Source organism: Polypterus senegalus, chromosome 8 (genome assembly GCF_016835505.1).
Source record: "Polypterus senegalus isolate Bchr_013 chromosome 8, ASM1683550v1, whole genome shotgun sequence".
NCBI lineage: Eukaryota > Metazoa > Chordata > Cladistia > Polypteriformes > Polypteridae > Polypterus > Polypterus senegalus.
In genome coordinates this window covers 170,695,191-170,720,930 of record NC_053161.1, presented here as the reverse complement: position 1 = coordinate 170,720,930, position 25,740 = coordinate 170,695,191, and the positions used below count along the sequence as shown (strand labels likewise).

The 25,740-nt window shown below is 41.6% G+C and overlaps 1 protein-coding gene across 1 annotated transcript in view; it reads right to left on the bottom strand.

Annotated features, from left to right (window-relative positions):
* LOC120534700 (NACHT, LRR and PYD domains-containing protein 3-like) overlaps positions 1-25,740 on the bottom strand; it is a 43,694-nt gene that overhangs the window by 5,156 nt on the left and 12,798 nt on the right. Inside the window, exons 6-9 of the mRNA XM_039762287.1 lie at positions 20,954-20,990; positions 20,817-20,902; positions 8,996-9,169; positions 874-1,050 (exon numbers count right to left, since the gene is read on the bottom strand). Coding sequence (XP_039618221.1) covers positions 874-1,050; positions 8,996-9,169; positions 20,817-20,902; positions 20,954-20,990 — 474 coding nt within the window. The remainder of the gene's footprint in view (positions 1-873; positions 1,051-8,995; positions 9,170-20,816; positions 20,903-20,953; positions 20,991-25,740) is intronic.

Sequence of the window (25,740 nt, the reverse complement as noted above, 5' to 3'; positions counted from 1 at the left end):
TTTCATCCTACATTTGTGCTTCTACTTTACAGCTCAAAAGTGTTTAACTGGACTGAGATCTGAGGACTCTGCAGGCAGCGTTGGAGCCGCTGTCTTGTTTGTTGATTCGGTTGGAGACAACGCCTGCTTTGTGACAGGTCACTTTATCCTGCTGACATTCTCCACTGCTAAAGTGTATACTGGGCCCATTAAAGAATGCCAGTGGTCGTCACTGAGGCAGATGAACACTTTGGCATTCAAATGTTGTTTGACTGAATTTCTACAGCTGCTGTCTATCTTTTGTCCTCTTCTTTCATTTGTCCAACACCCCATCTTTATCTTCTGTCCTGTTGTTTCATTTCTCCTTTTCTTCTCTTTGTTCATTTTCTTCTCTTGTCTCTCTTTATTTATGCCGTCTTACTCTGCTTGTTCTAATCTTGTCATCTCATTCCAGCTTCAGTCCTCCACACTTCTTTGTCCACTGTCACTGTGGTCAGCTCTTCTACTCCTATTGACTGTGTTACTCTTGCCTTATTCTGTTTTGGTGACATTTAACAAACTTTAGTGCGGAGATTAGAGGAGTGTAAAGGAGGAAAGTGACAATGGAGGACAGGACTGAAATAAAGAGCGAACAGCATGAGATTGTGGGATAAAAAAATAAAACAACAGACTGGACAGAGAGGATGACGAGAGCGACCACCGTGGAGAATTTTCTCAGGGTCACAACACTGTGTTTATGAATTTAATTATTAAAAGGAATTCTGCAGCTGTCTGTTCACATGGGACTCTGGATTAAACACAATGTTTGTATTGAGGGTGTGGAACAGTCAGAGCAATAAAGTGATAAGAAAGAAAATTCAGCAAAACACACACACACATTCATTACTGACTCACCTCAGTATTTTTAATTTGCAGTTTTCACTCCTCAGCCCCTCACACAGCTGATCCACTCCTGAATCCCCCATGTTGTTGTTCCAGCTCAGGTCCAGTTCAGTCAGTCGTGAGTGTGGAGAAGAAAGAGCCAAAGAGAGAGTTGAGCAGCTTCCAGAGGTGAGATGACAACCAGACAGGCTGTGGAGATAAAGAGAGAGAAATGAGAACAAAGGGAGGAAGAGACACACAGATGACAGACAACATAAATGTTCAATCACTTCTGACATTTTGACTTTTCATTGAAATGCAGTTTGAACTTGAAACTTCTACAAGTCTTATGCAGTAAGGTGCTACAGTGGTGTGAAAAACTATTTGCCCCCTTCCTGATTTCTTATTCTTTTGCATGTTTGTCACACAAAATGTTTCTGATCATCAAACACATTTAACCATTAGTCAAGTATAACACAAGTAAACACAAAATGCAGTTTTTAAATGATGGTTTTTATTATTTAGGAAGAAAAAAAATCCAAACCTACATGGCCCTGTGTGAAAATGTAATTGCCCCCTGAACCTAATAACTGGTTGGGCCACCCTTAGCAGCAATAACTGCAATCAAGCATTTGCGATAACTTGCAATGAGTCTTTTACAGCACTCTGGAGGAATTTTGGCCCACTCATCTTTGCAGAATTGCTGTAATTCAGCTTTATTTGAGGGTTTTCTAGCATGAACCGCCTTTTTAAGGTCATACCATAGCATCGCATTTGGATTCAGGTCAGGACTTTGACTAGGCCTCTCCAAAGTCTTCATTTTGTTTTTCTTCAGCCATTCAGAGGTGGATTTGCTGGTGTGTTTTGGGTCATTGTCCTGTTGCAGCACCCAAGATCGCTTCAGCTTGAGTTGACGAACAGATGGCCGGACATTCTCCTTCAGGATTTTTGGTAGACAGTAGAATTCATGGTTCCATCTATCACAGCAAGCCTTCCAGGTCCTGAAGCAGCAAAACAACCCCAGACCATCACACTACCACCACCATATTTTACTGTTGGTATGATGTTCTTTTCTTAAATGCTGTGTTCCTTTTACGCCAGATGTAACGGAACATTTGCCTTCCAAAAAGTTCAACTTTTGTCTCATCAGTCCACAAGGTATTTTCCCAAAAGTCTTGGCAATCATTGAGATGTTTCTTAGCAAAATTGAGACGAGCCCTAATGTTCTTTTTGCTTAACAGTTTGCGTCTTGGAAATCTGCCATGCAGGCCGTTTTTGCCCAGTCTCTTTCTTATGGTGGAGTCGTGAACACTGACCTTAATTGAGGCAAGTGAGGCCTGCAGTTCTTTAGACGTTGTCCTGGGGTCTTTTGTGACCTCTCGGATGAGTCGTCTCTGCGCTCTTGGGGTAATTTTGGTTGGCCGGCCACTCCTGGGAAGGTTCACCACTGTTCCATGTTTTGCCATTTGTGGATAATGGCTCTCACTGTGGTTTGCTGGAGTCCCAAAGCTTTAGAAACGGCTTTATAACCTTTACCAGACTGATAGATCTCAATTACTTCTGTTCTCATTTGTTCCTGAATTTCTTTGGATCTTGGCATGATGTCTAGCTTTTGAGGTGCTTTTGGTCTACTTCTCTGTGTCAGGCAGCTCCTATTTAAGTGATTTCTTGATTGATACAGGTGTGGCAGTAATCAGGCCTGGGGGTGGCAACGGAAATTGAACTCAGGTCTGATACACCACAGGTAGGTTATTTTTTTAACAAGGGGGCAATTACTTTTTCACACAGGGCCATGTAGGTTTGGATTTTTTTTTCTCCCTAAATAATAAAAACCATCATTTAAAAACTGCATTTTGTGTTTACTTGTGTTATATTTGACTAATGGTTAAATGTGTTTAATGATCAGAAACATTTTGTGTGACAAACATGCAAAAGAATAAGAAATCAGGAAGGGGGCAAATAGTTTTTCACACCACTGTATATACCTGACTATGTCACCTGACTTCTTGTTGTACTGACTGGTCAGAAGTCATTCAAAAACATGCAGAGTTTTAACACTGGATAAGAACATCACAGAAATGAGACTGACATTGTCCTGCACTTGAGTAACCAGATGGATCTGTGAAAGGTGACAATGTGGACTTCTCTCATCACGCTAAGTATCATAGTTCACTTGCAGGAGCGATTTATTCACGCTAATCTGAAACAAAGGCTCCGGACAGAGGGGATAGGGAAGTGTGATGTCAGGAGTAGAGAGCCAAGTGAGGCTCTCCTCACTCATGCGCCAGCCTCTGTTCAAGTTGGTCTACCTCTTGCCACATATTGGAGCGTACTTTGCCTCTGGTTAGCTAGTGAACAAGAGAACTATTTTACGGATTTAAATTGAGTATTTTTCTAGAATCTGCGTGAACATTCTGGTTGATTTTGTGACTTCTCTTATTGCGCTAAGAATCATAGTTCGCTGGCAGGAGTGATTTATTCATGCTAATCCAAGAGAGGGGCTGCGAGTCAAGGGGAGGGGGAAGTGTAACATCAGGAGTGGGGAGCCTCAGTTTGAGTCGGTCTAACTTCTGAGTTTTGGAGTGTTCCTTGCCTGTTTGTTTATTGGCTTTTAAAGTTTGTCCTGTTTCACTACTATGTGGGCGGAGCCATGGGGGACTGCTAGTTTCTTATATAAACAGAATGAGATTTGGTAGGAAAAGGAGGATCTGAATCTCTGCCATTAGTCACTTTCTCTGGTCTCAGAGATTCAGGTGTAGTGTCACATTAGAGCTCTCACTGAAGCGTTAAGCAGGGTTAGTGATGTTAAACACAGGACAGTGAGACAATGGCCTGACACAGGTGATCAAACTTGATAATGACTCAACACCAGATGGTAGGATCAGAGATCTGGAACAGCAGAGTGGATCTTAAGGGCCCTAAGGTCACGTTTGCCTCCACATCTCACAATCCATCGCCTGGGAAAGAGAGATGAATAACTTGAGTATCCCTGCAAGCCAAGCATGGAGGACAAACATGAAGTGCTGTGAAGACAAGACACACAACAGGATCTCATGACCTTCTGTCTTTTTCTCTTCATAATGTTGCATGTCTCTATTTATTAATTCAGTTTTGTGTTGTTTGTTCAACACAGATCACTTACTGGTTGGACTTGTTGCATGCAAGCTGTGAAGCAGTACCTGATCTTAGTTTTTTTTCCTATCCATACAGACTTGGATTCAAAACATGACCTGCTCCAGCTCAGCTCAGTGACCAGCATTGACCAGAATCAGAAGGACTTTACTGGGCAAGTGGACTACTTGGACTAGGAGTTGTGTTGGAAGAATGGAAGACATACTGGGAGAACAAATTGGCAGAAGATTAAAAAATGAAGAGTAAAAAGAGAAAGAAAAAAATTAAGGACATCTGTACAAATCTGAGCAAAGGTTCAAGTGTGCAAGTGTGAGGCACAGGCTGGTGGACTGAATTAGAGAACAGAACGTGAATGGAGGACAAACCTGATAGACAGACATGAGAGACAACAAGGAGAGGTGAACAGAAATCTACAAGAAGAAGAGACCAACAGACGCAATAAGGAGAGACCAGTGTGTGCAGTGGTCAGAAGTCTGTGGGTGCAGGAGTGAGTGTTAGTGCACAACACCATGAGTGTGGAGGGACATGGACAAAAGAGTGAGCACAGTGACCACAGAAGTGAGTGCATAGTCAAACCGGATTAATCAGCAACACTGCATGTGGACACACTGATGTAGTGTGTGCTGCCCACTAGCGGTGGTGACCAGGTGGTGATGCCCACAAGAGCTCTCTTACTTCTCTGGACTGACAGGTCTCGCGTGGCTAGTCTATTCCATTTACAAATGCTGGTGTTCGGTTACCAGTGGGCTCTATTCTTCTATATGTTCATAACCTGATTTTGTTCTTTATATCAGTTAGAACTTGTACTGAAATGCATGTGTGACTTCAGCACCAGCGCCTCAGACTTTATGACATATTTAACAAAGAAAAACTTTAAAATGATTAACAAAACGACAGTATGGCTAGAATGGATATTACAACACAAATAATTTAAACTAAAGTTCAGGTGTGTCTGCCTGAACTTCAACCCTTGGTGGTCCAGGAGGGAGAGTACCGCATCCGAGTTGCTGGGCAGTGGTCGACCGTGGGAAGTCAGGAGGATCTGACACTATCTCCACCCAAGTGGCACAGCCCAAGGCTGGGTAAGTGGGAGAGAGCATCAGAAACCAACAGAATAGAGCCATGCTCAGAGAGGGACATACAGGAGGCTTATTATGATCTTCCAGAGGAAGAGTCTGCCCACTTGAACCCCAAAGAGGCAGAGCCAAGAGAATTTTAAAGTGGGGCTTCAATCCGGGGCAACCCACCTCCACTCAGGAGTTCTGTCTGTGGGGCAAAGTAGGGTGCTGGCTATGGCCAGATATCAGTAGGTTGCCTGCTTCCTCATTTTAAATGCCCTGCCAACTATCTGGCCCAGCTGGTCTGGGGATAAACATTTAAAAACTTGAAGGACCTTATCGAGGTCATTGAGAATCTAAGGGCAGTTTTGAGCCTGGAAGGATCAGAATGGCCTCTGTGTGAAACTCGATGTGCACGCATCCCTATTCCTGGGTCTGGTCATCTCCGTCTGGAGCAGGCACCAGGGATCCCTGATACACCACGGTGGTGCTTGACTGGTGGTATGAGAGTTTGTGGGGAGGTCCTGGGAGGGAGATGCAGCGCTCTGATCAATCCCCTTTCCATCCCTTACATCTGGGTGGTAATTATTAATGGCTATAAGGCCCCTATGGATACTGGCATCAATATTTCAATTGTTGCTCTCTGATCTCTAGTCTGATAATAAAAGTGGTTTAACACTAGCCACTCCAAAACAACACTTGGGCCTCATAATGGACTGTAAAAATACATCTCAAGCTGCCTCCACGCCATGTACACAGCCAGATGAGTGAACGGAGACGGTCGCACAGGTTGATGTGGCCACACCCGAGACATCGACCAGGGAGACGTCATCACCTGGAGCGATGAGCACTCGGGGGGACAACACACCCTTGAGGTCGAAGCTGACCTGCTCTCCCAACTGCTTTTTCAGTTTAAGCTTCTTTTAAAAGGGAGCAATAGAATGATGACTCCCTTAAATTTTCAAAAAATGCAGTATTTCTCGTGAATGGCCACTGCACTTAACATCTCATGCCTCAGGGCCCAAACTTTCTACTAAATAACGATTTGCTGTTTCGGGTAACTGAGGACGAGGAGGAGGTGTGGTCCCTGCTGTTAGTCCCACTGTCCTACTGGTGGCAGGTCTGTGAGCTAGCACACACCTACCTCCTGGGTGTGCACTTGGGCACTGAAAAAACCCTTAAGCGAATTAAGTTCCATTTTTATTGGTCAGGAATCAATGAGGATGTCCGCCAATTTTGCACATCCTGCTCGGAGTGTCAATTACGGCAGATTTCTAGGAGTGACCGTGCTCCTCTAGCTCCCATTCCACATATTGATGTTCCCTTTGAACGTATCTTTGTCGACATGATGGGATTCTTGGAGCCATCAGCTAGAGGACACAAGTATATATTAGACCTAGTGGATTATGCCACCCTAAACCCCAAGGCTGTTCCATTGCACTCAGCTAAAGCTATCACAAAAGAATCACTAAAGAAATCCTGACGGATCAAGGGACGCCTTTCACCTCGGAGATGTTCGAGGAAAGTTACTCAAAATAAATCATTTAAAAACCTTGGTGTATCAACCTCAAACCGATGGTCTAGTGGAGTGGTTTAATGAAGCCTTCAAACGGATACTCCATAAGGTAGTCAATGAGGATGGGAGGAACTGGGATCAGCTCCTCCCCCTCGTACTTTTTGCATATCGTGAAGTTCCACAACCCTCTAAGGGGTTTTCTCCTTTTGAATTACTGTATAGATGACAACCCCTGGGCATATTAGATATTATAAAGGAAGGTTGAGAGGAGGAGGCCCTCCCTTCCACAATTATATTAGAATATGTTGCATAGTTACACAATAGATTTGCTGAGATTTGACCCCTTCTAAAGGTTCACATGGAAAAGGCACACACAGCTCAGGTCCATTGTTGTGACTGTGGCACATCTCTATGGGAGTTCCACCCTGAAGATCAGGTCAAGGTATTTGTTCCTACCACCTATTTCAAATTATTGACTCATTGGCAAGGCCCTTACGTGGTTAAGGAGAGAAAGTGGCTCATCGATTATTTGGTGAAACAACTCAATTGTTGACTAAGCGAACCGGTTTATCTCATGAATCTGCTGAAACTGTGCAAGGATAGGGAACCCTAACCCTAACCATCCTCCGGACAGCCCTGTTCACTCTTCGCTCACAAATTAGACCTTAACTTTGGCACTAATTTGACCACCCATCACTGACAGGAACCGGAAACAGTCATCCTGTCTGTCCCGAGGGTAGTAAGTGAAAAACCTGGACAGACCACACTGATTGTGCATGACATTGTGACACACTCCGGGGTGATTGTCCAAGAGAGCCTGCATCGACTTTCCTAGGCAAAAAGAGCAGAAGTGGAGTTGGAGATCAAGTGTATGCTGGTACTAGGTGCGACAGAGGAGAGTTATATCGTATTGGTTGGTTAGCCTGTCAGGAGTTGAAGGCACTGCAATGACTTCCGCTGGCTTAACCAAGTCTCCTGATTTGATGCCTATCCAATGCCTCGAGTGGATGACCTCCTCAAGAGGCTCAGACAGGCCAAACTTTTTACCACACTTGACATGATGAAGGGGTACTGGCAAGTTCCTTTAACGGACTCCGCAAAGGTTAAGACTGTGTTTAGCACCCCTAGTGGTCACTGGCAGTATCTGGTTCTTCCATTTGGGTTACATGGGGCACCTGCAACCTTCCAGTGTCTGTTGGATAAAGCGCTCTGCTCCCATAACTCCTATAGTGCTGCCTATCTGGGTGACATGGTCATCTATTCTGTAACCTGGAAAGACCACCTACAGCAGGTCCAAGCCATACTGTAGACATTAGCGAAAGCTGGGCTATGGATTAATCCTAAGAAGTGCTTCTTTGGGTGAAACAAAGCCAACTATTTAGGCTGCCTGGTGGACCATGGTTCTGTTTGGCCACAGTGTTCCAAAATAGATGCCATATTAAATTGGCCCTGTCCGAAGACCAAGAGGCAAGTTCAAGCCTTTCTTGGTTTAGTGGGCTACTGTCACCAGTTTGTTCCCCAATGTTCCTAGATTGTGACACCCTTGACTAATCTGACAAAGAAGAGGGCACTGAATAATGTGGTATGGGATGATAACATATAAACTGTATTTCGTGACCTAAACAAGCCCTTACTTCGGAACCAGTCTTACTGGCTCTTAAGTTTTCTTTGCGTTTATTCCTCCAGATGGATGCTGTGGACACAGGTATAGGTGCTGTACTGAGCCAAAGCATCAATGCACCCTGTTATGTTCCTGAGCTGGAAACTGTTGGACCGGGAAACCAGGTGTTGGGGATTAAATGGGTGATTACTCAGCTGAGGTACTACTTCTTGGGCCGCGAGTTCACCCTGGTTACAGATCATGTATCTTTACAGTGGATGGCCCTACACAAGGAGTCAAACCCGCAAGTCACAAAGTGGTTTTTAGACCTATAGCCGTATAAGGTTTTTGGTCGTTTATCGTCGGGGCTCTCTCCAAGCCAATGTCAATGCTCTTTCTCGGGCTCATGACCTCTCGGTCAGGAACACCTGACACGAGAGGTCTGGCCATCTGTGTCAAACGAAAAGGTAATTCCCGGTTGGACTTTCTCTTTTTTTTTCAACAGATCAAATGTGGAGAATTCCTCCTGGGCCCTTGAACGTCACTTTCGGTTCCACTTCTGAAGACGTCACTTCCGGTTACACCACTGAAGAAGACACTCCCTCCATCTTTGAATCCCACCATGGCTGTACCAAACCTCAGTTCTGCTCTGGACATTTTCTTGCAAATTTTTCATTTTTCAGGTATACAGGAGGCTCCCCCAAACCTCTTTTTGTGTCAAGTCTCAATTATCTATCACAACCTTAAGTGACTTTAAACACGGTGGAACAGTCAAAGCCATATAGTGACAGGAAATAAAATTAAACAAATACCCACAAACACTCACTCACTCAGTTGTTCTTCACTTACTTCAGCTTCTTTAATTTGCAGTTTTCACTCCTTAGCCCCTCACACAGCTGAGCCACTCCTAAATCCCCCATGTTGTTTTTGCTCAGGTCCAGCTTGGTCAGCTGTAAGTGTGGAGAAGAAAGAGCTAAAGAGAGAGCTGAGCAACATCTGGACGAGAGATCACATGAGGACAGGCTGTGGAAATAGAGAGAGATGTGAGGGCATGAGGAGGGACAACACGGTCAGACAGACAGGCAGAGGGCCAGGGCTCTTTATTAGTGACATGATGGAAACAATCAGAGCTGTACGCTCTCATGTGTCACTGAAAAGCAGACTGCTAGCACTTCAACTCAAACTCAACACCAATGTTACCCTTATATGCACAGCATACCTGTGAGTGTCTTCTGTCTGTCATGTCATTCTGACTGATGAGAGGAAGTCAGCATGCCGACTAGGCAGGAATGTCACATAGTAGCACTAACATTGTCCTCCACTTGAGTGCCCAGATGAAATAGTTATTGTGGAGTGACAAACTCAGATTTCTGTCTGTCATTCAAGACTCAGGGTGTGGACTGATTTGCAGGAGACCATTTGGAAATGTTTGCCAGATGTTCAGTGAAAGTGGGTACAACAATCAGTCAGCCTTTGTTTTATGTAGCACCTTTCACAAACTTACATGCAGACATGGGTACAGTTAATAAAAACAAGATAAAACAGAACAAGTGACAAAAGAGAAAGGATGTGATAGGACACAGAACAACATGGCAGTCCAGTCCAGGAAGGACAGACAAAGGGTCACTGGCCACTTAGAGTGATCATCCACTCTGTCCACTCATCTTCTGTCAAGTCTGTCAGGACAAACTCCACTCAGCCGGCTGATTCACGGGTTCAATCTTTTGGTTTTATTGTGTCATAGCGAGCATGTCTATCAGTGTCACCACACACACTAGCGGTCACAAACATGGTTGACCGTAGAGCTTTGGCTGTCAGTAGGGAGTTTGGACACTAGACAGGCCTTCGCTCTTCATGACCAGCACAATTAAGACAGATGATACAATAATAAAAAATAGAAAAATACAAAATCATATGATGGATAAAACTGTTATAAATAAGAGAGAAAATATAAGAAATAAAAAATCAAAATCAATTGAAGGAAAAAGATGTATTTGATTGTCTGTATGACAAAGTGGACAAATAGCAGCAGTTTACAATTCTAATATTTATGAAGACATTCTGAATTAAAAATATGGAAAGAGAAAAAGGAATCAACTTTGCGCCTTTCATTGCTGTTATGGTGTATAAAATCTGTACATTTTGATTTCCATTATATTTTGTTCAAGACAAGACAACAGATGAAATTAACAAATTAAAGCAGGTTTTCTTCCCTTACACCTTACTTTTTGTTCATAGCTTAGCGCTAATTTGGTTTATAGCCTGGGAAAGAATGCTGAGCTGATACCTCAGGCTATTGATTACTTTATGGATGGACATCTGGAACAACAGTTTGGTTTACAGCCTGGGACAGGAAGAACTACTGACACCTCAGAGTACATCAAAGGTTTTGTTGTGTGGGAAAACGGACATTGAATTAATTCATCAATCATTTTGACAGCCAGCCAATCAGGTGCATGTGTTGTGAAACCAAGGCATGACATTTCATAATAAATATGCCTTGGTTTGAAAAGCAAGATAGAGAGAAACAAAGGGAGAAGAAGGAGAAGAAGAAGAGGAATGGACGAAGATGGCCCTGGTCGTCAGAAAGGCATCATGAACATCGACTGCTAAATCAAATGCCTCCCTGGGACATTCATCCTTGTCATCTGTACCTTTTTCGTAAGCTTTTTCTAAAGACTATATATATTCAGACCTTCCTATCAGTACCTATTTTATAGTATTCTTTTTTCTTGTGGTATTATTATTATTCTTGTAATAAATACTATGCTGCTTTTAACTTTCAATGCTTTGTCTTAATGTCTAGAGTGATTGAAGTAATAAGTTAGATTTCTTTGAGCACCTGGTGACAGCCGGAGTTTTGCCATTATTTCTGTGCTGCGAGGTTTATAAGGCAGAGAGTGAGAGCACTACTCAACAGAAGGGACAAATACGATAAAGAAGGTTTTCTTGGCTGATAAATGGCCTATAGTCAAGAGTGCTGAGTCTTTGTATGTTTAAATGTATTCTTGTAGACCAAAAGTAATATTTAGGTCTGAGATATCACTAAAACATCATATGTTGTTCGTGCCGAAAATAAGTAAGTCTCTTGAAGTGCTGAATGATAGGCTGTTATTCCTATAGCACTTGTGTGGTTTAAAGTGCTAAGAGTTAATCAGCATGTATGTGTCATTCATGGAGCACTGTTGTGGTTAGGGTCTGTGTGTGTTTATCTATGTGTGTGTGTGTGTTCATCTTAAAGTGCAACAGTAGACCAACCCGATAACGAACTTGACGAGAACACTTACCCTTGAGGAAACAGGTAAAGGGCAAGTAGAGGGAAATACCACGATAATACAATTGCCAAGGCACTTTACAAGTCCCAGCTCTTTCATTGTATTTTCACACTGAACACAAATGTCAAGTCTGGCACCTCAATCACTGGGCCACATAACTGGGAATTAGGATTTTACAAAATGACAGAGAAGGTGGGACATGAGCTGTCAGTCAGACAGATGGGTGGGAATAGAAGACGGCCATCTCAGTGAATTTGATGCTTTCATGACTTTGGACACAAAAAACGGACTTAAAAATGTCTGCTGTGATTTTGATTAAAGTAATTGATTATTGTGTTGTTAAACATTTAGTCCGAGTATAAAGGCTAAGGAAGGCTGAATGTTTTAAACTGGCACACAGACACTCAAACATAAATGTATAGACGGTGCAGCTTGCTTCTTCCTGAAAGGTTTTTTGTTTCTGTTTGTGTTGTTTTTTCTATTAATATTTTTCTATTACTGTTACTATTGATATTTAGTAAACAGTTGCAATGATATTTTAAGAATCAATGTTTCATATACTAACAATGAATTCCTGTGCAATCAAATACCATCCAAGTTTGCCATCACACCAGACTCTTTTTGGATCACGACCTCAGCAGGAAGAGGCTGCATGCAAAGGAGAAAGAAGAGGCAGATGCAGGTAAAACCAATACAAGACTGATGAAATATGGCTGAAGAATATACAACAGTGAAATACAAAAAACTGCTGTGTCCTGATTATGAAGGAAACATGGCTGAAACTTAACATCCCTAAGGTCGCAGTGGAGCTAACTGGACGCACTTTATACTGTGGCAAGTAAAGTGGAGGTGGACTTTACATACACATAAAAAAATTGTGTGGTTCATGAGTGCCGTCCTCTTGGGCAGACTCTGCACACCTGGGGCCTCATGCATAATGCTAGAAATTAGACTAAAACATGGCGTACGTGCAAAAGCAGAAATGTGTATACGCACAAAAAAATCCAGATGCATAAATTTGTGCATTCGCCAACTTCCACATTCTTCCACTCCATAAATCTCGGTAAGCATGAAAAGTAACGCAAATGCGCACGCCTGCTGCCTCCTCCCAGAATTACACCTCTTTGAATATGCAAATAAATATAAATAGCCCTTAAGCTCAACGTTCTGTGAAAAGACAATGGCAAAAGCATGGGGAAAAATAGAAGAATTTCAGTGAATACCAAGTGGAGGCAAAGAAAAACGTACTATTTGTTGATTTAAACAGTGGTATAAGCAAGAAAAGGAAGTTGATCGAGTGACATAGCGTGTCGGAGAAACTCAAAAGCTCAAGTTTGCAAAGTCGCACAGTGTCCGAAATAAAAAAGAAGCTGTCGATTATCAAAGTCAATGCAAAAAGGTGAGTCATAGCCCACTGTCTGAGTGTTATATGAAAGCTTATTAGGGTACAGAGAAAAGAAAAAAAAAATAGGGACACAGTGGGAAAAAAAAGCTCAAAATGTCAAATTAATCACGTAATTTATTTTGTCATTAAAGTAGAATGTCATAATCTTCATCTTAAAATCATTTAATTTACTATTTTCTCAAATCCCATCAAAACTAGTAGCACTTTAATGTTGTTCTAATGTGTTCTTCTATGTTCTCTATGTGTGTGAATCACTATTAGCTTCTTAAATGGGCTTTCTCTTCCTCTGACAGGACACAGAATCCACTACATTCATGATATTATAGTTCTCTGAATAATTAAATACTGAGATGTATACTTGATATCATTTTCATGATGGTAGGAATTAAAGCATGTATTAAACATTGGGAACACAGTGGCAAAATGATAGTGATGAGCTGGCGCCCGGTCCAGAGATTGTTCATGCCTTCCACAAAATGCTTGCTGCGCCGTACGTGACCTTCAATGAAATAATTTATTGCAGCAGTACTGTCTCATTCAAACATACTAACCTCCTATTCCCGTCCTTCCTTTTCTTTCTCTAAGTAACCAATCGCCACTCAATCAGCTCTGTAATAGATGTTAAGTCATCTGTAAGCTTAGAACGCCAATTCTTCAAAACTTTTAAGGAACATTAAAATATCTTCTTAGTATGTTTAATTATTCTATCCATCTATCCATCCAGGTTTGTGCCAGTCCTAGCAAGCATACAGCATGAAGCAGGAATCAATGTCTGAACGGGGTGCCAACTCATCACTAGTGCTGCAACACCGTTTACTCACATATTTAATTTTTAACAATATAGATTATTTAAATGATGTTAAAATTTTATCTGTATAATGTAATAAACCTACGTTGCTGCATTTCATCTAAAAAATGATATCAAGAGCTCCAAGAAGATAGAGCTTGGAAATCTAAATCAACTTAGAAGACAGTCATCTTCATATGTAAATAGATGCTTTATAAAGCGTCTCACATTTTGCAATATTATAACTGTAGTGCAAGTTTACAGTGAGGTGATTGTACTTATAAGTACAAACAGTTCTACAAGGAGCACTTGATGGACTGAATAAATGTGTTTATTGTTCTTGGGATGAAACTGTTTATGAACTGCAAGGTCTGTACAGGAAAGGCTCTGAAGCGTTTGTCGTATAGGTCTGTTCAAATAGACTGTGTGCATGGCTGAGGCAGTGTTTGCTTGATGCTGTATACCGACAATTGTTTTTCCGATCAGCTGCTGTAGAGCTGTGGTTTCACACTCAGATACAGTGGGATAAATATTCCAAGTGGTGCAGTAATAGTAACAATGCTAAAGTAGCTATGGTATTTGGAATATTTTGACCATTCAGTGGACCATTATATTGTTACAGTTTAATTACAATCAGATGCCTTAAATTAATAAACAATATGCCGTTAATTTCAGTATACTTGATAAAGCCTCGTCAGGGATGTGAATCTAAAAAATAAAGGGAAACCACACTGGAACAGTGCTTTGACGCTGGGTGCCATCAGTTTGCAAAACCGAGTTGAGAACTTGCATATGCAAAGATTTGAGCTGGTGTGAGAATGTACGTGACTTAAAGCAAAGTTCAGTTTTTATACATCGCGATGTGAGTGTGGAAACGGGAGTACGCAACAATTTTAACTCCATTACAAAGTGATCAAAAGTCTGCGTCTTCTCATTAAACATGCATCTCGTGCGATATTGAGATGTCCACTGCTTTATTTAATGTTAGCACAGACCCGGCACTTAAAAGTTTCTCTCTCACTTTCGCTGAGTTTGTGCCAAACACTATTCTATCCCTGACCATCTCATCTTTGTTTGCATAAGCACAGTCCTTCACCAGCAATTTTAACTCCGTTACAAGGTGATCAAAAGTTTTGTTTATACCCTGCGTCTTCTGATTAAACTTGTATCTCGCGAATATCTTGTGTGATCTTGCGATGTCCACGGCTTTATTTAATGTTAGCTCAGACCCGGCACTTAAAAGTTTCTCTCGCACTTTCGCTGAGTTTGTGCCAAACACTATTGTATCCCTGACCATCTCATCTTCGTTTGCATAAGCACAGTCCTTCACCATCAATTTTAACTCTGTTACAAAGTGATCAAATACTTGTATCTCGTGAAAATCGTATTCATCTTAGGCATGACAAATGCCTCGTAGTGGCAGCGTGTCTATTGGATTGCTGGTGACGGATGGTCTTATATGGTCAGGCACTCAATTACGTGGTAGGTGTGGGTATGGGGGACACAATATAGGCAGGCAGCCAACTACGTGGGAGGCGTGGTGATGGGTGACGCAACTCCGCCTCACATGGCGACCGAGCTGCAGGCTATGGCCGTATATATTTACGTAAGTAGGATTCAGTTATGACCGTTACACGTAGAATATCATAATGAAACCTGCTTAACTTTTGTAAGCTGTAAGGAATGAGCCTGCCAAATTTCAACCTTCTACATATACAGGAAGTTGGAGAATTAGTGATGAGTCAGTGAGTCAGTGAGTTAGTGAGTGAGTCAGTCAGTCAGTCAGTGAGGGCTTTGCCTTTTATTAGTATAGATTATTATTATTAATAATACGTTTTAATTCATACCCTAATACAACATAATAACCAGGTCCATTCCTTTGGCCAAGGATGAGATTGAGCTAGAAGTCTACTTAATGGACATTGCTTTTCTTTTCTTAGGATATGACATGCTCCAAGTTGTGCAATCTTCTGTAATTAATGTATTTTGATGTTACCCAGGATCTGTTGGGTATATTTTTCCATTCCTTTCTTCACAAGTCCGAGGGCTACCTTCACAATTGGTATTGTTGTGGCCTTATTCAACTTCAAGGTCTTTACAGTCTGACAGTTTTTCAGTTACTAAAGGATGTGTTGTATCTGTGGTTACAGTCCTGGGTAAGATGTTAATGCATCCGGCCCTGAAAGTGGTCCCCCAACTAGCCGGGAAAAGGTTGGTTGGTTGGTGGCAGGATTGGCACTCCAGTACTCACGCAGCTACAAAATGGCAGACCGGACTCCTTTCTGCTCTCCACAGGAGTATTTTGGCTACAGCTGCCCACAGGATGGGTCATGGAACGGTTGTAAGAGATGGCCAGCAGCTTATCCTGGCCAACATATCCAGGCCACTAGATGGAGTCCTCCCTGCAGCATGGAGGTGCCCCGAATTCCTGCAGGTCATTGTGGGAGATGGAGTTCAAGTTCACAGCCCTGCTGGGTAGTCCGTGGGTGCCATTGGGTGACACTGCAGGGAGACACAGGGATTTCTATTTTCCCTATAGCCTGGAAGTACTCCCAAGTCACAAGGAATGAAGAACAGAAGTACTTCCGGGCTGAAGAAAAATATGAATCTTCAACTGACCTGAAAGTGCTAGTGAACCACATGGACTGAAGGACAGAAGCACTTCCGGGTCATGGACTATTTAAAGGACTATGGGAAACCCAGCAAGCGGAGCCGAAGTTGGGTGATAGAGTGACAGAGCTGCTGGGAGGAGAGGAGGATCCTTATTGTTATTATTATTGATTTATTGTTTATGGTGGTGATTGTGGTGTCTACTGTGGCACAATATCTGAAAGAAGAAATTAAAATTATTTCTGATACTTTTACCTGGTGTCTGGACGTTTGTCTGCAGGGTTTCACGCAACAGCGACCCCTAGTGTCACACAGTTCTTACAGATGATGCCACGGTTGTGACCTCCTGGACTGACTACTTTGAACAGCTGTTTAAAAGCTGACCCTCTAGCTAGAATGTTGGATATCTCTGGGTCCACAGTTCTTGAGGCTGATCCTCCAATTAACTGTGAACCACCCAGTTTCACTGAGATTGCACAGGTGCTGAACCAGCTCAGGGTAGGAAAGGCTGCAGGGATCTGTGGTGTCTGGGTTGAACTTCTCCAGGCTGGTGCCAGAGTCGAGAATGCAGACCGTGGCAGACTATTAGACAGTGGCCATGACAACATGAGGATTTTGTTCTCTGTGGTTAATAAACCTGGACCTGGACTAACCACCTCTTCTACTGAGGACTGAGAAATTTTGTTCATTTTTTCTGTGATAAAATTTAAAACCTAAATAATTCAGCTAATAAAAGCTTTGTATTTTCCCTGTCGTCCCGCTCCATCCAGCTCCTTTTCCACATTTTCACCAGTTTCTTCTCAGGCCCCCATCCTCACCACACTTATCAAATCCTGCCCTCATGGGTGAGAGGTCTGTGGGCACAGGACCGAGTGTTAGTGCCCAACACAATAAGCGTGAGAGGGACATGGACAAAAGAGTGTGCAGGTGTGCACAGTGACCAGAGGAGTGAGCGCAAAGTCAAACCAGATTAATCAGCCTTACACTGATGTTACCTGTGCCACCCACTAGTGGTGGTGCCCAGGTGGCAAAGTGTAACCACAGATCTCCACCTGCTGACCGAGCACCTCACTGTTGACAGTTTATTTGTGTGTCTGGGACCTCCCTGAATGGTGACATTCACTGACACCTAAGCATGAAAACACAAATCATTACAAATGGTGACAAAGTCCTACTATACTGTACTGTGGCTCAGCATTAGTGACCAATGCTACATATTCATCAACATCAAAGCCAGGGGGTGTCATTCATAAGCAAAAAACGGAATCCACCAAATGAAAATGAAGTGAAATTTGGTAGAGAAGAAACATTTTTGGGTTTGATGTGCTCAGCTGTAATGTAGAATTGCTGTAATCTGAAAGCTGCCTGTATGTATAAATTATATGACCACAGGTTTATTTGGTGTTACAAGGACACCGACGATGTCTCCTAAGATAGGCTTGTCACAAGTTGTCCATATGTGAGCGAAGTCAGCACTGTGAAGGCTGCCCGCTTTGGTCTTGTAGTCAACACACTTGCCCTTCGACTTTTCTTTCTTCTTTGTCCACCTGTGAGACTCCCATGTTTAGTTGAATGAGCCAAGATTTCACATTTATCCACAAGCCTTTGTGAAAACCTTAAGGCTTCTTTGTCCCACTTCTTCTGCCCACTGCATGAACCCACGATAGAGCAGCTGCTTCCTCAGGTGATCAGCTGGCCTGTGCACAACATGTCTAGTCTGTCCAGTGGAATTGCTCCTTATGTAGATTAGTGCAGATGTTTGGTAGCTCAGTATATGTAAGGATTTCAGCCCGTAGTTTACAGGCATACATAATGGTCAGTCACACAAGCCAGTCTACTGTTCACACTGGTTTCTCTACAGACTCACACACTCTGTAAATGTCAGTGCCAGCTGAGGCCATTCTATTGTTGGCCTCAGCATCACTATGGATTGAGCTGGACAGAGGACTACTCAGCGTTGTGAATACGACATCTGTCTGAAGCCTCTGACATTTGATGGTCACATTTGGATTAGGATAGACCTTGTCAGGAGCAGGTGCAAACATGACATCTGACTTTTTGGTACTGGCAAAAAGACTAATAGCATTGTATGTCTCACAGGAACCTGACTATTATGGTCTGCATGTGTCTTATGAACTGGCATTCAGGACACAGACATCAGTCAAGAGAATAACCCTGATGGCCAACACCTTCATCTTGATCATAGCACTTAGACATGAACAGATGAGATGGACAACTCACCATCTGCCTAATATCTGATACAGATGTTATTGTCAGTACTGTCAGGCATTTGTCAATATGGTCGTGAACATCAGGAACAAACAGTGGAAGGCTAAGCAATGACCTTCTTACAGCTATCATAATAGACTACAAGATGACCTTAACGTGAGCAGAGGCTCACTGACCAAAGAGATACTAACAAATTTGGGATGGATTCCATGATGGCGGTGTAGAACTGGACCAGAATTGTCTGATTATGTGATCGCCTTATTAACTCTACGAACCTTCACAAAGGCTGAGGATCAATATGGGTCTCTGAAGATAAATTTAAAAACATATCAAAGACTTATCCTTCCATTCACTGCTTATTATTGGGTTTATGAGAAAATATTTTAGTAACCAGGAGACAATCACTTCACAGGCTTGACAGGAAAGTGTGGTGGTCAGTGAGCAGTTAATGGGCTTGACATGAGAAAAGGCATGAGAGGCAGCAGTATGTGTGGCCATGAAGGAGAGAAAGAGCACCTTTTAGATGTGGAGAATCTGAGAAAGACAGTGGAGACCTTCATACGAAGCAAATAAATGTGAGCTCTAAACAGGATTAGTGCTCACTTGTGCATGGCATCACCTCAATGTAATGAGGAGTGTGACAGAGATTGCTGACTCTATGGCAATGAATCATATTATGTGATATCAGCTACTCTTGCATTTTGCTCTCTACGTGTAATATTGGTGTTGTACCATCGTATTGTTTTAAGGATTACTTGTGTTCTGTTCTGTTCTGTGTATTATATTGTATTGACACCCTTCTTTTTGACACCCACTGCACGCCCAACCTACCTGGAAAGAGTTCTCTCTTCAAATTGCCTTTCCCAAGGTTTCATCCATTTTTTCCCTACAAGGGTTTTTTGGGAGTTTTCCTTGTCTTCTCAGAGAGTCAAGGCTGGGAGGCTGTCAAAAGACATGGCCTGCTAAAGCCCATTTCAGCACTCCTTGTGTGATTTTGGGCTATACAAAAATAAATTGTATTCTATTGTATTATTGTATTGTCCAGGGCACTCATGATGACATTAAGTAAAGGTCTGGTCCAAATCCACCATGTTATCCATAGACCTGATATTTCAATTGTCTGGGACACTTCTTGTCGCATTTTTGTAGGTCAGTCAGGGTGAGGTGCATAGAGGTCCTCATTATTACTGACATCAAGTCGACTGGTCTGTGTTTAGTAAGGCCTGGGAATTTTGGGAAGCAGGTGGAGATCTTGAAGCAGGCAGGAACAAAGTAGGCTCAGAGACTGATTAAAATTTCCACAAATACAGAAGGCAGTTGGAATATATAGAGGAGATGAGGTCTGGACTTTTAGGATTTTGTGCCTGAAAATGCTGCACACCACCTTTGTAGTGATGGACGCTTAAACCTGAGCAGATGAAGGTGGTAGGAAGTAATAGAAGTCAGATGAACAGCTCCACTGTCTTTCTCTGTGGTCACTGAACTGGTCTAGATAGTATGTGAGGCAGTGGTTGGCTGAGCAAGTGAACATTTTCTTATTTTATTCAGTAAGTTGATGGCCACCTGCTCATACAGACTTGTCCCTCAAGCTTGTCTGAGCTCTTACTCTTTTCACTTTTCCAGGCCAGGCTCAGCCTTCTTCTATTCACTTCCAATTCTTTGTCTTGGCACAGTTGTGTAAGTATAGTATGCTAATGCCCGCTTGACCACACGATAATATGTGAAGTGGCCATGTCTGTGTGCTTGTGGGTGTCACTGTGTCAGATTTAAAGATGTTCAAAGCCATCTTATAGCTTCTCTGGTCCACCTATTCTTGATCAAATTTGCATATTTCAGTTGTTGTTTGTATTTACAAATAAGGAGAATCATGATGGTGACCAGGGGAGCACAGGGGTAGTGTGAAGTGTGCCCTTAAAGGCCGTATAGTGATAGTCAGAATATGTACGTCTCCACCTGGATATTTGATTGTCTGCTGGCATTAATAAGATCCTGCCTGAAATGTGTGGGATTGAAAAAACAAAATAAGGAGTTATGAGGCCAGGGGTTTGAACCTCTGATCACATTAGTGAGCTAATAAAGAACACATGTCATGGTTCTGCATGTTTATGTTCTGTATTCTCTGTTTAAGTTCCTTTTATATGTCTTCTTTGTTCAATTTCAAGTATTTTCTAGATGTTTATTTTATTTATTTTTTGTAATGTGTATACTGTTTCATTCTTATGTAGTTATGTGTGTGCAGTCTATTCTGATTAAACATGGTGTTTGGATTGTGGGTGTGAAACAATCAGAGCCACAAAGTAGCAAGAAATTAAACTGAACAAACATTCACACACACACATATCCACACACTTGTTGGTCACTCACCTCAGTTTTTCTAATTTGCAGTTTTCACTCCTCAGTCTTCCACACAGCTCATCCACTCCTGAATCCTCCATGTTGTTGCTGCTCAGCTCCAGTTCAGTCAGTCGTGAGTGTGGAGAAGAAAGAGCTGAGGAGAGAACTGAGCAACATCTGGAGGTGAGATGACATAAGGAAAGGCTGTGGAGATAAAGAGAAAGAAGTGAGGACAATTGGAGAGGAGAGGACAGACAGGCAGACAGACAGAGAAAAGCAACCCAAACAAACTTCAAGCCTGCTGAGACAATGCTGACCATGATGTCCATCCACACTGAAGAAATTGTGAATAAAATGAAACCTTAAAGAGAAGCAAGAAGAGCATTTAACCAATATTGATGGGTTCCCTCCAGAGTGAGACATATTTAGAGAAGTAATTTATTAGGATGACATTGGGACTGAATGGACAAGAAGACGAGAAGAACATGGAGGACAAACATCATGCCTTATGAAGACAAGATATGGGCAGCTAATGGCTATCTGTCCTTCTCCTTTTTTTAACTCTTCTTCAAACTTTCTTTTTTTTTTTCTCTTTGCAGTTTCAGCTGATGGCCTCATCAAAACAGAAGTGAGGAGGACATCATCTGAACAGATATGTGTTTTCCACTCCGTTAAAATATTTTCTTTGTTTTAATCAACTCCTATTTATCATGATTGGTAAATTTCAGCTGTGTGAGGACAATGAGTGACTAGAAAGGCTTGTTTATATCAGGACAGTTGATGTCACACTCAGAACTTGTCACCTTAGTCCATGTTCATTGTTAATCATTTCTCACACATTCCCCCCACTTCATAAAGTCTCCATCAGTTAACCACATAAATGTCCACTTTGTCTGTTTGTTGTTCAGTTCTCTTTGTTACTTCATGTCATTTCACACTGACGCCCCATCTGTGTTAACTGTGTCCAAAAATACACAGATAGAATTCCTGTTTTTTCTGTATGTCATGTAATCTTGATTGATGAAAGGACGTTTGCCTTCAAAATGGACAGGAATGTCACATAGCAGCATGGCCTTGTCCTCCACTTGATTGTACAGATGGACTTTTCACCGTAGGTGACAATGGAGTGACAGAGTTCTGTCTGTCGTTCAAGTCTCAGGATTGTGGACACAACAGGACTGATCTGCAAGAGGCCATTTTTAAATGCTTCCTTGTCCTGATGTTCATTGGAAATAGGTGTAACAATCGGTCTTTATTTTATATAGAGCTCTTCCCAAAGAGGAGGACAATTGAAAAACAATAAAAAAGAGCAGAATGAGTGACAAGAGAGAGCTGACATAAATAGAGAGGATATGACAGGACAGAGAGAATGTCAATGGCCGTTCAGAATGACACTCCACTCTCTCCAGTCATCTCTTCTCAGGCCCGTCAGGACAAACACCACTCAGCCTGCTGATGAGATGGGTTCAAACTGATGGGCTTATTGTGTCATAGAGAACATCTCTGTCAGTGTCACTGCACACAACAGTTGTCACAGACATGGTGGACTGAAGGATCAGTAAAGAGTTTGGACACTAGACAGGCCTTCACTTTTCATACATACTGAAGCACAGTTAAGGAGTTTGTATCACAAACATCAAATTTTAAAACTTGAGTAATAAATAAGATTCAAAATATAATAAATAAAAAATCCAAATCAGTTGAAAGATAAAAATCTATTTGATTGTCTATATGAGAAAGTGGACAAATGACAGGTGTTTACAATTCAGAATTTGTGTGAAAAAATTGATGGAGACATTCTGGATAAAATATATGGAAACAGATGAAGCAATCACCTCTAATCTAATCTAATCTAATTTAATCTAATAACAGTGGAGCCTTCTGTGGTATTTGTTTTATGTTTGAGATTTTCACACTTAATAAGTTGATGTGACAGTAGCAGTTTGCCATTTATAATTTTCCAATGAGTTTATGCACATTAAAACATATTTTTAATAGTCTAAAATAAAAAGAATAACATAACTGCTTTATTGTATTCCTATTTCAAACAGTAGCACTGCTGCCTCACAGTTAGGAGACCCGGGTTCGCTTCCAGGGTCCTCCCTGCGTGGAGTTTGCATGTTCTTCCCGTGTCTGTGTGGGTTTCCTCCGGGTACTCTGGTTTCCTCCCAAGTCCAAAGACAGGTTAGGTACATTGGCGATCCGAAATATTCCCTAGTGTGTGCTTGGTGTGTTTGTGTTGTGTTAGTGTGTGTGTGCACGCCCTGCGGTGAGCTCGTGCCCTGCCCAGGGTTTGTTTTCTGCCTTGTGCCCTGTGTTGGCTGGGATTGGCTCCAGCAGACCCCTGTGACCCTGTAGTTAGGATATAGCGGGTTGGATAATAGATGGATATTTTAAACATCATTGTGAACTTTTGGCTATAATAATAAATGGTTTGCCTTTCAGTCTCATTCCAGTGGAGAGCAGTAGGGATGTCACAAGGGCTTCTTACTTCTGTAGAAAGTTGATACTGAGATTCATAAAACATAATGGCACTTGGTATTTACAGTATCGGCAATACTGAGTGAAAGCTGGTGCTGCACTCATATGTGGCTTCAAGTGGACAAATTACTTCAAACGGCACAATAATAAGTGAGGAAAAAAGAGTATAAACTCCATACAGCATTGCATTAACATGGTCAGATATAATAGTGTTTGAATTTTTATGCTTAGTATTGATTTTTAGCAGTAGTTTTCAGATATTATAGAGAAAATATAAGAATTAATATAAAATCTGCAGATCTCAAGAATTACTCCTGCTGACATCATTCTTTATAAACTCTGTGCCATACTGAAATCCTCACAGATTATAATATGGACACAGGGGACTCCTAATGACAACCACACATTAAAGTTGAAGCCCTACATTGTATTTTGATATTAACAAATGTTGATACTAATTTACTGAAATGATAAATGGGAAGTCATGTTTAAATTCTCCCGCGTATAAATTGGGGCTTGATTTTACCGTATAATTTAAGGTATTTTATGATGTCGGTCATATAAGTCGAATGTGGGAAACTCACATTATTGGTCCAAGAGATAATGATATGCTAGCGCCCACCTGAGAGAATAACCACGGAGCCTTTATTTCTATGTATTGTGCCTACGTGACCACACGGTAATAGCTGAACTATTTTGAAGCGACATTTACACTGTTTCATGTTTTTCGTATCTCACAATCTCTTTACAAACATCTTTATCGTAAGAGCATCCCTTATCTACAATGGAGCGTTCGATCAGAAGAAAATATGAAGCTGGCTTTATATTAAACATCGTTGAAGTGGCAAAAGAAATTGGTAACTGCGCTGCTTCCACATAATTCAATACATCTGAGAAACTGATGCGGGATTGGAGGAGGCAAGAAGATGTAAAAAAAAAAAAGATTAATGAAATGTCGCATTTTTGAACAGGCGTTCAAGACCCGACTTATATGTAAGTATATGCTATATGCATTTTATTTTCTAGTACAGAAAAGGTACAGTATTTTTCACTTGTATAATGGAAGTACTTTGCTTATAAAAAAAGAAAACTTTTTTTTGATGTTCTATGAAACTGGTATCTAGTATTGCAAAAAGTCTCTGCTGCTGGTTTCAAATACAGGAATTCTGGTATTGTGACATCCCTAAAGGGGAGTACAATGTGCTCGGCCATCGATGAAGGGCCCCTTTGTGCTAGATGTGTGCAGTCAGAATTACACGTTGAAATCAGTGAGACTGCCATGTGTTTTGTTTAGATTTTTTACAAATGATTTTGTATTTCATAAATGTGTACAGGCCAAATTTGCATGGAACTGAATTGTCACAGGCAGTCCAGTACATCGTTTGTGTTTCTGTATGGATGTCATTATAATACCTTTTAATAAATAAACTCGATTTCATTGCCATAGATATTTCAATATTGCAGACTCACACCTCATGGCTCTGATACACTGAAGGATGGAAGAGAGGCAAAAGGAGTTCACTCATTGACGTTTGGTTATCTGTGAACTTTAAGGAGATTTGGCGGTAATTGTAATTATACAGAAGAGCTTTAGCCAATGCCAGTTCAGTGGTTGACTAGACACATCAAACAAAATAAAAATGTGGGTGGAGAAGAGAACCTTTATAAGGAGAATATGATCAGAGGGACAGAAGAGCAGAGGGGGACAATGGAGTACAGTAGGAGAAGAGCTCAAGGAGCACAAAAGCAGTCAGAGGTCAGAAAGATGTAAGAGTGTGGACAGTTTGAAGATGAGACCACGTAGCCTTTGAAGGGAAATTTAACACAATATAAGGAATCACAATGAAGGAGAAATCAATAAATTAAATATGGAAAATGTGGAGAGACTGATAAGGAATTGTGAAGGAGAAAATGAGAAGAAAGGGAGAATAAGGGGATGAAGATGTCTGAGGAGAAATGAAGAAGACACCGCATGATATAAAGACAATGGATTTGAAAGTGGAAAATAGAATAAGCTCAGTTTAGATGGATCAAAGATGTCAACAGGGCTTGTGTTCTCAGATCAGTCCAAGAAGGGGAAAAGCAGAAAAGAAACCTCATAGCAAGGTGGAATAATTAAAGATGGAGAGATTGTTCTGGCCTTTTAGAGAAAGAATTGAGCTGCACCCCTAAATCCCATCTTGTGTGACCTTATAGAAAATTGTAGAGACCACTGCTTAAAGTCTGAATGAGGCATTAAAGTGTGAGGAGGAAAGACACAAACAATCAGTGACCAAGGTGTTGGAATAGAAGGGTCTGGTTACAAGCAGACTGAATGGAGGACAAATGACCAAAGATACAAGTTTAGGTCTGTTAGAGAGAATTTCACAAATCAGTACTTTATTTTCCATACAGGGTCAACTGGGACAATATTCATGACATTATTTGCACCTGGGGGACAAAGCTTAATTAATCCAAGAAGACAGAGACTTTG